General features: G+C 40.3%; 1 protein-coding gene across 1 annotated transcript in view; it reads left to right on the top strand.

Moving 5' to 3' along the window:
- cd82b (CD82 molecule b) overlaps positions 1-11,097 on the top strand; it is a 28,618-nt gene extending 17,521 nt beyond the window's left edge. The window contains exons 5-9 of the mRNA XM_037767512.1: positions 809-883; positions 3,393-3,491; positions 5,722-5,895; positions 7,117-7,200; positions 9,054-11,097. Of these exons, the coding sequence (XP_037623440.1) occupies positions 809-883; positions 3,393-3,491; positions 5,722-5,895; positions 7,117-7,200; positions 9,054-9,131 (510 nt within the window). The 3' untranslated portion in view covers positions 9,132-11,097. The remainder of the gene's footprint in view (positions 1-808; positions 884-3,392; positions 3,492-5,721; positions 5,896-7,116; positions 7,201-9,053) is intronic.
- Positions 11,098-14,478: the final 3,381 nt, after the last annotated feature.

Raw genomic sequence — 14,478 nt, forward strand, 5'->3', positions numbered from 1 at the left:
GGGAGGACACACTGTGCATGAGGCAGTGGATCTTTAATGGCTTACATCATTCTTGCAGAAGGCTTTAGAGATTAGAGACTCTAAACACAGATTAACAACAATTTAAAATGAAAGGTAAAAAATGTCTGCCCAAGAGTTTTTCTTTTCTGCTTGTTTATTTTATATAATGTGGGTTTTTTTTAACCTGCAGGAACTGATTCTTTTTTGGCCACATGGGAGGGAAACAAGTTCTGATGTATCATCTTTTAACCTGATATGATGAACTTGTTAGCAAACCGTTGTTTATTTACACATTCAGCAGTTATGCAGCAACAATATCATTCATTTGGAGTTGTGTTTCTGTTCACCTGATGAATGTAAATCCAAACTTTACTCTCTGTTTTTGGTCTCTACCAACTCCTGAGGAAAATATTCCTCTTTAGCTGCTAAAAGCTCCACTGTGCTCACCGGCCAGTCACTAACTGTGTCTGTGTGCCGTTTGGTGCTGTTGAGCAAGTAGTGTGAAGTGAGTTTTTAGAGATTTCTCGCAATATTTCTTATCGCAGTACTCAGCATATCGCAAAATGTTTAAAATCGAAATTAGATCATATCCTGACTTAAGTATTGTGATGATATCGTATCGTGGAGCCTCAGGTGATTCCCACCCCTATTTGATACAGTCGATCATAGCCTCTTAAATTTGTCTTTCTTCATGTAATCTTTACATAATTTGTAATAGGAGATTATTGATTTCCAGCAGTATTGTCAGTGTTTTAAAAGTTTAGATTATGAATGTTGTCATACTGACCTTTCCCTTTATCCCCCACAGTACTTCACCTGCCTCCTGCTCATCCTCATCGCCCAGGTCACTGCTGGAGTTCTCATCTACTTCCAAAGAGATCGGGTAAGACTCTAGCTCTACTTTATCACTCTACTTCTCTCCCTTCCCTTTTTCTCAATTTCACTTCTTTATAATTTGTCCTCCTGTCTTTACAGTATTTATTGTTAGTCTTCTTATTTTCTTCCCCATTTCGCTCTCTGTCCTAATTTTGACCTTGTTTTGCTCTTTAACTCCTACTTCTCATGCTCTCTCCCTCCCACCACCCTTCCTCACAGTGGTACAACTGGGGGCTTACTGTGCTTTCCGTCTTCACAGTTGTGACTGGCTGCATTTAGGTTTTAGCTAAACCTGTTAGGGAGCCCCCTGCATCCTGTGATGAAACACAGTTTTGTACCTCAACGAATGGAAAGTGCCGTTTGTGACTCATGTGACGCTGGATGCTGGTAGAAAGTGAGATGAAGCAGGTGGACTGAAGGAGATGTGTGACAACTGTAGAGGAAGTAGCAAGCGCGCTCTCGCACTCAATGTTTCCATTTTTGTCTTTCTTGGTTTCTTTCTTTCCTCTGGGTGTTTTGTTTTTTGTGTTAGAGGCGGAAGGCAAACAAACTCGTGCTGTGTATTGTTGTTCAAGCTGCTGTCATGTGCTGACATATTAAATTGGTATGTCTAACACTGCCTCATCTAAAACAATAATTATCACCCCAGGCAGGGACAGAAACCCCGTTCTACTGAAGTCTTTGATGAAACAGTGCCCCCTACAGGCCAGATCACCAACTCAACAGGGTTGATTGAGTATGTTTTTAAACAAACCAAACTGTAAAACTCTTTACAGCCTTTGATAGACTGAGAGATAGATAAATAAGCCTGGGGGGAAAACTTAAGTCATTGATACTCTGGAAAATTATAAAACAAGTCAGACGGGTCACACAGATATCATCACTGTTCAGTGAAAACTATATCCACCTCAACAATGGAGGATTTTGAATATTCATGTAAACTAAGGCTGGGCGATATGGCTAAAATCTTCTATCATAATATAGGTAATCTCATATTGCAATAATGATATATATCACGATATAGTATGTTTTCTGGTACTTCAATATATAAATAGTCTTTATGAAATAACCACATGGTAACGCCTATTGTTGTATACTCCTGTGTGAATTAAATACTTGGCAAATTAATCAGTTTTAAGTGAAATTATAGAGGAAAAATAAATATATAGGCCTAGCGTATTGCGATAGAGACGATATAGAAAAATATATACTATAGACATTTTTATATTGTTTTGACATGTATCGTCATATTGCCTAGGCTTGATGTAAACTGAAGGCTGAACTGGTCATTGTGTTCCACTTCTTAAGATAAATAAATAATTTAAAACTGTATTATCTTAATAGTAAAACATGAAAGGTTTACGTTTTGGAGATTTCACAAGAGAGTGACAATATAAAATATGTGTACTGAATATAATACACATTTCAAGAGGACTGTTTTGCTCAAGATACTGCTTAGCCAATAAGTGGAAAGACAAATCACAAGTGATGCACCTACAACAAGACCAATATAATGGACAGAACATATGAAGCCAAATCGTAGAATAAAAAAACATTACAGTCGGATGTCAAGAACACATCCAGTATTACAGGTCTTTTGTGAGTTTTAAATCTGCACATCATTTGGGCGTCTTTAACAGGTCACTCAACACACTTTTGAAGTTACCAGATACACCGTAAAAGGGGTTGACCATCAAACAGAAGTAGGGTTTGAACTCTTCTCCTGTGTTTTTCCTCTAAAACTTATTCTGTTGGGCTCAAATCAATTATCGCACCAGTCTAAACAATAGAGCCAGTGTGTTTGCACCGTGTGTGTGAAGGGAGTGTTTTGTTTGAACACGCCAACCTCTCGGACTGGTTTCATATTCTGAACTTGTCCGTTCCCTCTCAGGACATAAAAGGCCTTTCCTTTGATAACCGCCACACCTGTAGGATTCAGGCTAGGCGGACGCTGCTGTCGCCCTTTCAGCTGTTAGCCCTCCAGCACGCATGTGTGTGTGTGTGTTTGTGTGTGTATCTGTGAGAGCACGTGTGTGTCCGCAGCCTGCAGACGCGCTCTCTGTGTTTAAGGCTTACCACAGGGCAGGGTGGTGCCATTTCCCAGAATAGGGAGAGGCTCTCGCTCATCTCCTGTAGAGCTCTGAAGATACGCCGCCGCCACCGCCACCGCTCTGTGGTCTCACACACATAAACACTGAGTTGTGCTCCTACTATTTGTGCAATGTTTCAGCCCAGCGCGGGACTTCACAGAGAAATACCACCCGAGGTGTTGCCTTAAGAACCATTAAGTTCAGATGTTGCCAGACAATTTTAGAACAAGATTTAGCGTGGGTGTATTTGTTTTCTTTTCTCCAACACTGTCTTTACCCGGCTCCAAAGATTGATTTCTATGCGGTCGCTCTGTTTATGCCTTACATACAAACATGTTCACACATAATTCATAGTTCATGTACAGCTCTCTATAGTATTTGTATCAATAAAACCTTGTTGATCATGTATTCTCATCTCCTCTCCAGTTGAAATTTGAGATGTCCAACATCATAAGGGGCATGATAATCAACTACACCGGAGAGAACAGGACCACAGAGCAGACCTGGGACTACATCCAGAAGACGGTGAGTCAACTCTTCAACCTGGTCTGAACAAGACACACCCAAAAGTCTGAATGCACCAAACATGTCTGTTGTAATAAAGTGTCAGTTCACGTTGCTGGTACCATTAATACTCCTTGAGTTTGGATTCTTATTGTCATAAGGACATATGCTACATAGATCCATGAACAGCAGCAGGTTGGATTAACAGATGTCAACTTAAGGGACTCTTACAGTAACATGAGCGTATATATTTATAGAATTGGTGTCTTCTCTTTGAATTGAACTCTTAACCTTTCAGTCTCATGTTCTTTTAATTGTAATGCTGCGTCCACACAGCGTCAGCAGAATGGGAAGAACAGGAAACAATGTAAAAAAACTATGGCGGGGCCTATCACAGGGCTGACATATACCATTCACACCTATGGGCAATTTAGGGTCAACAATTAACCTAACCTGCATGTCTTTGGACTGTGGGAGGAAGCTGGAGAACCCAGAGAAAACCCACGCTAACGCGGGGAGAACATGGAAATACCACACGGAAAGTCCCCAAGCCAGATTCTTCTTGCTGTGAGGCGACGGTGTTAACCACTGCATCACCGTGCCGCCCCTCAGCCCTGTAGTCATATAATGTATTTTTTTTAGTTTCATTTGTTAATGATCTGTTCCAAATACGCTGCAAAAGTAACTTATTTAGGCTATTTAAAGGATGTGATGTAGCCTCGTAGTCACGTCATTTAAATGGCCTAAATTAGTTACTTTTGCGACGTATTTGGAACAGTTCATTAACAGATGAAGCCAAATACAAATGATGGGCGTATAAACTGTGTATAGCTCCTTTTAAACTAACTGAATTGATTGTAAGTATTAGTGTAAATATTGGATTTTTATGCCTCTGCGCCAGTGGCCGGCGCCGCGGCCAGAGATACTATGTTTTCGGGTTGTCTGTCCATCCGTCTGTCCGTCCCATTCTCATGAATGTGATATCTCAGGAACGCCTTGAGGGAATTTCTTCAAATTTGGCACAAATGTCCGCTTGGACTCAAGGATGAGCTGACTAGATTTTGGTGGTCAAAGGTCACTGTGACCTCGCAAAACACTTTTTGGCCATAACTCAATAACTCATATGCTAATTATGACAATTTCACACAAATGTCTAACAGGATCAAATGATGAAGTAACAGACATGGATGTAAACTGCAACTTGACTGGTTGGCGAAGGCGGGAATTCTAATAGTTAGTTGTAACTGCCAGGGGGGGAGGCTTTGCAGCCATTTACCACGAGTTTTGTTGGCACTTGGTTCTTTTCACCAAGTTGGATATAAAGTATTGTTGTTGGAAATTCTTGAAATAGGAATTACAACTCGGATGCTGATGTGAACGGTTTACAGACTTGGTTGCTCGTATTTACAGTCTAAGAACGCTATAATGTCACTTTCAGACTTAATTAAGTATCCCTAGGGGTAACTTTCTAGATATGCAGATAGTTTTGGTTTTATGTGTCCAGGTTTTGACATTAGTGTCTAAGTTTTCTGCCTTGAGTCCAGTGCAATAGAGGTGATAGGAATTTTGTTACGGGTGCTCAAAATATTAGAAAATTACATTTAAATAACTTGTCACTCACTTTGGATAACCCACAGATCTCACTGTGAACAGTTTTAATTTGAACTATTTTCTACTGTGATCTGATCTGTGAGTTTCAATGCTTTGAGGAGGACAAACAAAATGTGATTATTCACATTGTATTGTTTCGGGCCGGCAGCAGAAGTTTCAGAGAAGGATATCTCAGAATCTCAGCACATAAAAAATGAAACTATTTGAACAATCAGACACTTTAATGGTAAGTGAGAAACTACTGTATGTTTATTTTTTTGTACTTTGGATGAAACAAGTCATTAAACTAATCAGCACATTGCAAATAAAAACAGGTCTGAATCAAGCTGAAGTCAGATTGTTCCATGCTCCGATGAAGTTTCTTCACTATCTCCTTCCTCCTTCTCTCCCTCTCTTTCCTGCCAAGCCTCTTTTCCTCTGATCTTTCTGAAAACAGCAGCCAAGAACAGATTGGTCTCAAACATCACAATAGAAATCCTCATTCACTGAGCCAATGCATTTGCTAGTTTGCCTTCATCTTGTTTATTTTAACATGAATTTCCATCCCTCCTCTCTTTTGTGTGTCCCTTTTATTTTTTTTTACGTCTGCTTTATCTCCTAATCTTTTCACTCACATCCTCCCTCTCTTTCATGTCACCAGATGAAGTGCTGTGGATGGACTGGTCCAGGCAACTGGTCAGAGAACCATTCGATCAAGAACAGCTCCCAGAACCTCTACTCATGTTCCTGTCGCAACGAGTCCCTGCCCGGCACGGACCTCAGGTCCGTAGGCCTGTGTGAGCATCTGTCCACAGAAGCACCCGTCTATGAAACGGTACAGAACACTAAAATCTGCAATGCTGTTTCTTTAAGGTTGAAAATTAGGGCTGTTAAACGCTAAAAATATTTAATTGTGATTAATCGCATGATTGTCCATAGTTAATCGCAAATTAATCACACATTTTTTATCTGTTCAAAATGAACCTTAAAGGGAGATTTGTCAAGTTATTAATAATGTTATCAATCATATCATCATTTTGAAATTGATTTACTGATGAAGCCAACAGCTGTTTATCCAGTTTTCCCATCTTTGTTCGGCATCATGTATCAAGGCTGGCACAGAAAACATTACTCTAACAGTCTATGTGAATACATTTTTGTTATAGAGCAGCATAACTCTGAGATTGGTTGTAAAATCTTTACAACTGTGCCTCCTCGGTTCATCATGTTTGTGGTCACTCACTCACTCAGGCAGCGTGTGAAACTGCTGTTTAGAGCAGCTGTGACTCCGGCCTGCAGTCTGTCTCTCTGTGCTCAGCAAACTATTTAATTTGAGACGGGACTTTTCCCATTAATGCAGGATTTTACTCAGCCATGATTCAGTCACTACACAGACGTGTTGGATATCACGTAGTTCAGCTGTTTTTTGCTTTCATTCACAATATATTTACCACAAACATAACATTCATTTAAATGTATTTTAATCTTTTGTTGGCTCATTTAATTGGCATGATGTAGTCTTTATGATAGTGTTTGCAAGCTGGGTTCGCTACCCAGCGTCACTGAGGTTTACATAAATGGTAGCATTTGTTACAGAAGTCTAAACCCTGGTCAGTGTTATTTCAGCTGGGTGAACAATGCTACAGAACGCCTGCATTGTTCTGACAGACCTTACACCTTTACTCATTACGTAAGTCAGTTTTGACTGGTGTTGTGTAAGTCCGGCTGCTGGCTCGGTGCGACACTGTGCTCGTATTTAATCAGCACAGTGAATGCCAACGGCTGAGTTGTTTGTGCTGTGTGATTTGAACAAACAGCAGGAAAGCTCTACTGTTCGGTTGTTTGGTCTGCGTGTTTCAGAATCTTTACTCTCTCTCTATACGGTTTTCCTGCGCTCAGCTAAGCCGTGTTATTCTTGCCCTCGCTGACACAGTCCAAAGACAACAGTTGTGCTTTGAAAAGGCTCTGTTCATGTCCGGCTGGGATCACGTAGCCATTCATCCCCTCCTCTTTCCATGTCTTTCTTAACCGCTCCCTCTCTTGTTCTCTCTTCCAGGGCTGTGTGATCAGCGTGGAGAAATGGCTCCTGGACAACTGTGGAGTTATTCTGGGAATCCTTGTCGGTATAGCAGTCATAGAGGTATCTATCTCTCCTCCAGACGAACCTTAGAGAATGATTTTTTATTCTTATTCTGTACTGTATGTTGAAAGAGTTTGGCCACCGTTACTATTCCTCGTGTCCACATTAGCCACGATCTCCCCCAACGCAACACCATCGTAAAAGGTGTGGGACTAAGTCCACACAAGAAATGCATTCTTACTTCAGCCAAAGCTAATATGAGTTAAAGGAATAGTTCACCATTTTTTGGTAATACGCTTGTTTGCTTTCTTGCCCGGAGGTAGTTGAGAAGATTCTGTCTGTGGGTAATATGTGTGCATGTCCTTCGCATATCTCGAGAACCGCTCATCCGGTCGGTGCGTTTTTGGGGGCCTTTTTTAAGTTATTTCGGGGTACAATGTACAATGAGTTAGAATAGTAACACGATTCAATATTTTTCATATCTAAACATTATAATGAATCTATAGCGGTTTGGGTGCCCTTTAAGTTGGAGGCCCCAGGCAGTTGCCTACCTTGCGTAATGGTAGTCTGCCCCCTGGTGTTTTTTCACGTGAACCAGAGTGTATTTTACTGGTGCTTCTGACTTTGGGTGTGTGACGCAACTATGTCATGGTGTGTATTGCTCAGGACCCAAAGAAGCGCAGTGTCGAGTGTGAAGTTGTTTGTATGAGCTGTTCAAGCAGCAACACCATAGGCCAAGCATTCAGACCGTTCTGAACAGGCATGTTTTCAACAGGCACTGCACTAGTATATATAAATATAAAATATGATATATAAATATGAAGCATTTAGTTTTTGGATGGTTTAAATAAAAGAGATAATAAAGTGTTAATTAGTGAGCTATAGAGGTGCTGTTGGACAGTCCTCCCGTCTTTATGCTAAGCTACGCCAACCGTCTCTTGGCTCCAGCTTCATATTTAACATTAAGACATGAGATTGGTAGCTGATATCTGTCAGTTTTAAAAGCTCTTGGGTTTTAACTTTTAACTCTCAGCAAGAAAGCGAATAAACAGATTTCACAAAATGTCTAACTATCCCTCAACAAAATAAAAAAGTGGGACTTCCATAGATGATCATTTAGAACAAAAGGTGGAAAAGTAATGAAATGAAAATGCGACAACAGGCTTACACCGCTTCCTAACATACAGCGACAAGATCTGTCCAGATCTATTACAAGCGATGTCACTCTCTATTACTTAGTGATATTGATTAACTGTCAGTTACTGTCAGCGTTGATTTTGACCACTGAAAATATGTTGGAGGTATGCAAAACTTTGCATAAATAGAGCCAGGGCGAGCGTTTATTCAAACAAGCGACACACCGCCTTTGCATGTTCGCTGACGCACGGAGCAGGTTAGGACATCGTCATTAGGAAAAACTGGCACAATCTGATGTTCACTCGTTCGCATGAAACAAACATAGATGCCATATTTACATCACTTGTTTTCCATCGTCTGAGGTTCACCACGTTCAGCGTCATTTTCACTGTACAAATGTAGTAGTTTTAAGTCCAACCATGTTGTTCTTTCCTAAACCTAACTAAGTGGTCTTGTTGCCTAATCCTAAAGTGACACTAACGGTAATTATAGTTGTTCTGGTGCCAAAAATAAAGTGATGCCAAGGGATGTGACAAAACGGCGGTCTGTGACGAGTTGGGATGTTAAACATTTGCATAACAGACACATTAATGCACATGTTCTTTTGTCGATTTTCTGGAAATTTGGTTAAAATTCGCCCTGGATTCAGATGGAAAACTGTCTACTGTTGTATATGTGTTTTCAGTCTTTGGCTTCAACATCCGTATGTTTGAGTGAGTGTTCCTCTGGTCAGTCTCAACTCTGATAACTAAAGTTGACACCTCCGTTTCCTGCAGCTCCTCGGGATGATCCTCTCCATGTGTCTGTGCAAGAGTGTCGTCGTGGAGGATTATACCAAAGTACCGAAGTACTGAGCTGAAGACAGAGCCAGCTTCACACCACACACACACAGATGGATGGACTCTCTCTCTCTCTCTCTCTCTCTCTCTCTCTCTCTCTCTCTCTCTCTCTCTGCTCTCTGCTCTCTGCTCTCTCTCCTCTCTCTCTCTCTCTCTCTCTCTCTCTCTCTCTCTCTCTCTCTCTGTCTCTCTCATTCTCATGAACACACTCACAAATTATGACAGCTGTCTCCACCATTTGAGTTCCTCCTGCCGTGACAGCTGTGCAGATTTCTCACGCCCCATATGTCCCACACACATCTTTCAATCAAGCTTTGACACACTTGTTGGACGTACGTCCAACAAGTTACCATTGTTGTCTTATCACTTTGTGTTTTTTTAAGGAGACATTTATCATGTGTTGGTAATGTTTTTTGGTGGAAGCCTGAGAATTTTGCGGTTTGATACTATGCAAATGTTCATTTATGTGTTGTTTTTCCTTGGCTGACCTCAATGAAGCGCTTAACATAGTTAGCAGAGAGAGCACTTTAGTGACATTTTGGTGAGCTGAGAGCATCTTCTGACTGCGGGGCATGGAGATGAGAGGGAGACGGGCGGGTGCGGGTGGGTGCATGGTCGACGCGCTCGAGGATTAATGCCACTTTGTGATCCTGCAGCTGGTATTTTTGGTGCGGAGGGTGGAGGAGAGGCCCAGGGCTGAGCCGGGGCAGGGCTGCTGTGGTGGAGGTTTTGGCTTCTGTCATCAGCTCCTCGTACCCAGTAGCCCTGATATTAACCTTCGTTTACACCCACCGCCACCGCCGCCTCCTCCCTCCAGCTACCCACCATCAAAATCACGTCTTTGTCCTCCTCTCGGGTGTGTCTGACTGGTAACCAGTAGCTTTCCAAAATGACTAGTTTTGCATGAAGTAAGTGTGCGTGTGATGTGTCAAGTGAGTATTTTATTTCTTATTTTATATTCTCATGTCATCTCTGTTTTTGTTACAACTGTGTATATATATGACTGGTAAGGTATTACAGCACTCGAGTGCTTAGTCAGCGTTTTGTATGGGAAAGCTGTCGCCCACGTGCTCTTGTTTTAAGAGTCCTATTGTTCTTTGTTTCCTCTCTATTGTTTATGATGTACAGAATGTGGCGGCCACAGCGGCTCGTCAGCACTATTTTGGTCTGAATCAGAGAAATTGGATCCCTTTGGAGTGAATCTGTCATCACTCTTGAAGCTATATTTTCATTTCTTTAGCATAGCATGAGTTTGGGTACCATAGTGCCTCACTTTAACATCTTTATTTAAGCTCACACCTGCCTTCATTTTGAACAATCTTGTTTTTTTTACCATCATAGCCGCAGCTGTGCGACCACAACGTATTTTCCCTTCTCTGCATGATTGTTTGTTTTCTCAAGAAGTCAATTTCCCTGGGTTTTATATTATCGGTAACAAGAGAAGAGAAAAACGTTGCAGTGATTGCATATTTCAGAGGCCGTTATGACCAGAAAACCTTCATCAACTCATGCTGTCTTGGCTAAAGAAATGTTGCTTTGAGTTTCCTCACGCCACTTCTCGCCATCTCAGTTCTTCCACCTCATTTCAAACACACTATTATTGCTGAATTTATGGTTAATTTAGTAGATAGATTGCACTTTTTATTATGGTTTATGTCTCACAGGAGTCATTTCTAATCGTGTTCATCATGCTGAAACGACACAAGAGGGCAGAAAGTGTCCATTTAAAAAAGATATTTAAAAACAGTTGTCTGTCAGAATTACAGCCGATCTGTTTTATGACCTGCCAAATTGAAACATTAATTTATCTTAAGGAGAGATGAAGGCTTTTTATTGTGTGTTTAAGATATTTTTACACTTTTACAAAAAAAATAATGATTTTGTTTAGCAGAAGAAATAGAGTAAGCCATGTTTAAAATCAAATGTTGTCTTTTTTACTATTGAGAACTATTAATAAACCTGAACCCACTAGAATCCAGTGGACATTTTGTGTTGTTTTTTTAAAACAGTGCTAACAGAACTTATATATATTTTACATTATATATTTTGTTAGTCAGGTTCCTGTTTGATGTTTCTCTTGGTCAGTCAGGTGTTTTACCTAAAGCAGCCAGAAGATGGCAGTATATATTTAACAGTGCAACAGGCGTAGACAGAAATGCATCTGGACAAGAGAAGCAAAATGACTATGTTTTGGTGTTTAAAGTATAAAAAGAAAGACTCTTCATCAATAGATTAATTATGATTTTAGAAGCTGCAGGTTAAATTATGGGCCTCATTCTAAAGAAATTACTTATTTCACCACCTTCCCAGTTCTACACCTCTCAACTAATTCATTTCCTTTTTTTGGATTATTTCCCAGTTTAGTTTTTGCATTTTCTTGTTAATTTTGTCTGACTTCCCCGTGGCTGAGCAGAACAAAGAGCTCCACGTCCATTCATTTCACTACAATAACAGGATTTTTACAAAAGAGCTCCTCCCGTAAGATTTCAGTGCAATGACTCTTATCAAGGACAGGGAGCGTCATGATGTCATGTCATGCCAGAAGCTATACCTCACCGCTGACCCATCAGCGCTGCTTTTAAGCAAAATAACAATCACAGCATCGACCTTGCTGCTCTAATCCACTATTGTCTAAGACACTCAACCTCAGTATAAGGAGTACATCTTAGTGTTTTCAAATAACTCAACAGAGCCACGACTCATCAGGGAGCTCTGGCCATGCTGAGTGCTTCAACTTCTCATTTAAAATACGATATTGGACTTAAGAACAACAACTGTGGGCTCCACGAAGGAAATAAAGAGAGTGTATCCACAAACTGGATTAAAGCTCCCAAAATGTTATTGGACTTAAAATAAAAAGGATCTTCATCAGGCAAATGGACTACATGACAAAGGACTAGTGTAACGATCTGGATCGATATATCGATTCAATGATCGACGATCCAATATCATCGATGCACATCGTCATCTTTAAGATACGTCTTTATTTTGAAATTCTTCAGTGGTAAAAAAGATTTGAGCTTAAACTTGAGAAATGTGGCACTTTATAGTGAACAACAGCTCTATTTTTATTTTTTTTTTCATTTTAAAGAATATATTGTTTTTCATTTAAATGTCTGGAAGAGCCCAGTAAAAAAAAGTAATTGTCAAATCATAATTTAGTTGCTTTTTGTGAGTTGAAAATTGTATCATTGTCCAGAGAATTGATATAAACTTGTGATTTACATCACTACAAAGGACTACAAGGTTTATATAGGCACAAACCTGATAACATCGTGCTGATATTAAGTCATAGTTAAGTGTAGTCATACAGTAGTCAACAGCATTTACAATATGACCCTCCTATGACATATTGCCAAAATTAAACAACAAATAAAAATGATCTTGTAATTGAAGGGAGAAATGAGGGGGAAAACATGGTTTAGGAATGTTCAATTTAATGGTTCATTTTCAATATAGCTTACGGTTTGTTTCTGGGCGAGTCAGCTCTAGTCTAGACTGCACCACCAGATATACGATTAATCCTTTCAGTAATATACCAAGCAAATGTGTGAATCATTCATTGGTTTCAGCTCCTAGAAGTTGAGGATTTCATGCTTTATTCTGTTTCTTATCAGTTGTAAAAAAAACACTTTTGGATTGTTGGTAGAACAAAAAAAAACAATCTCAAGATGTAATTTTGGGCTCTTGGAAATATACTTGTTTTTACCATTTTGTACGGATTATAGAGCTGCAAAGATTTCTCTCGATTAAGCCTTTTGTGCCTTTTGAAAATTTTGGTGGAAGTGTTCCCTGGTCTTGCCAAAGCACAAATGTGAAGAAATTTTCAAAATCGGTCAAACCGTTTGGCTGAAAAGTGAGTTTTTCTTATCATACTATAAATCTAGTATTTGGGCACATGATGGGACTACTGTTTTTACAATAGACTCTGATATATTTTAGAAAAAAACACTAGTCCCATGTGCCCAAATACTAGATATACTGTTTAGTATGATAAGAAAATAGCTGTATCTCAGAAACTACAGACGATTATAGATATATACTATCATATATTATACCTGCCCAAAGTATATCTGTACCAAATTTCAAGACATTTGACCAATCATAACACATGTTGTGGCATTTGTCCTTATCACACCAAATATAGTCTTTGGGCACAAATGAGTGAATCAGTTCGTCTCTAGTCAGATAATGAATCGGCACATTTAGTCATTATTTTTCCCAGCTTCTCAAATGTGAGGATTTGATGCTTGAAACTGAATATGTTTGGATTTTTGACTGTTGGTTGGACAAAATAAGACATTTGAAGACGTCACCTTGGATTCTAAGACATTGTGATGGAAATCTTTCACAATTTTCTGACATTTTATAGACAAAAGTATGAATCGAGACAATAATCTGCAGATTAATCGATAATGAAAATATTTGCAGCCCCAGTGCACATGATATCTTTGTATGCAGGCTGTGGAAGTATAGGCCTATTAGGCAGGAGAGTGTGCTGCTGCTGGGCTCATCACACACACACGCACACACACACACACACACACACACACACACATCATCCAGTCCAAACACAACGAGGAAGGAAAGCTTCCTCTGTTTTTTCCACATAACTGTCAGTCAGTGAGTCCGGGGCAGAGGAAGTGGGACAGATGATGATCCCTCAGAGACCGTATGAAATAAAAGGATGAATAATGAAGATGTCAGGTCCACGTGTTCAGTAAAAGTGACCCGCAGTGAACAGAATATGCTGATGTGAAAAACATGTCTCTTGAGAATGTGTGATAGGCAGCTAAAACTTGTATAGTGTCTTTTCTTAATGCGGAGCATACATGCATCTCACAGTGCTGCATCGAGCTCATACATACAGATGAGATGTATGTTTACCAGGATGTTCTCTCTGTAACTATTTGTCTCCCTAGCAATGTGTGTTTTTAGTTAACTCTCCGCTCCACTGGTGCTCATCCAGCACAGATGATGGTGGGGGTCTCCCTGCAGCTGCCCGCTGCGCTCTTCCTCTCAGCATCCTGTTCACATTGTGTCATCAACATGTCCAGGCAGCACCCCTCCACATGCCCCCCAGTCACCCCACAACGGACCCCACCTCCACCTGCAGACTGACCCGCCTGCCTGCTCCCTTCCTCCTGCACAGATTGGCCTTCCTGTTTTTAAATCTCTCTCATGGATCATGCATAAACAAACTCACTCCCTCACACATACAGGCCTATATGTATAATAATATAATAACTAGCAGGGTCTATCCCCTGTCTGGTGCAGATTACGTTTAAGCCGGAGGAGCTCTAATCAGAAATGAGCAGTATGAGTCACATTGCCCCCGTACGAGATGGAAAGACGATCAGCC

Source organism: Sebastes umbrosus, chromosome 4, assembly GCF_015220745.1.
Source record: "Sebastes umbrosus isolate fSebUmb1 chromosome 4, fSebUmb1.pri, whole genome shotgun sequence".
Lineage (NCBI taxonomy): Eukaryota > Metazoa > Chordata > Actinopteri > Perciformes > Sebastidae > Sebastes > Sebastes umbrosus.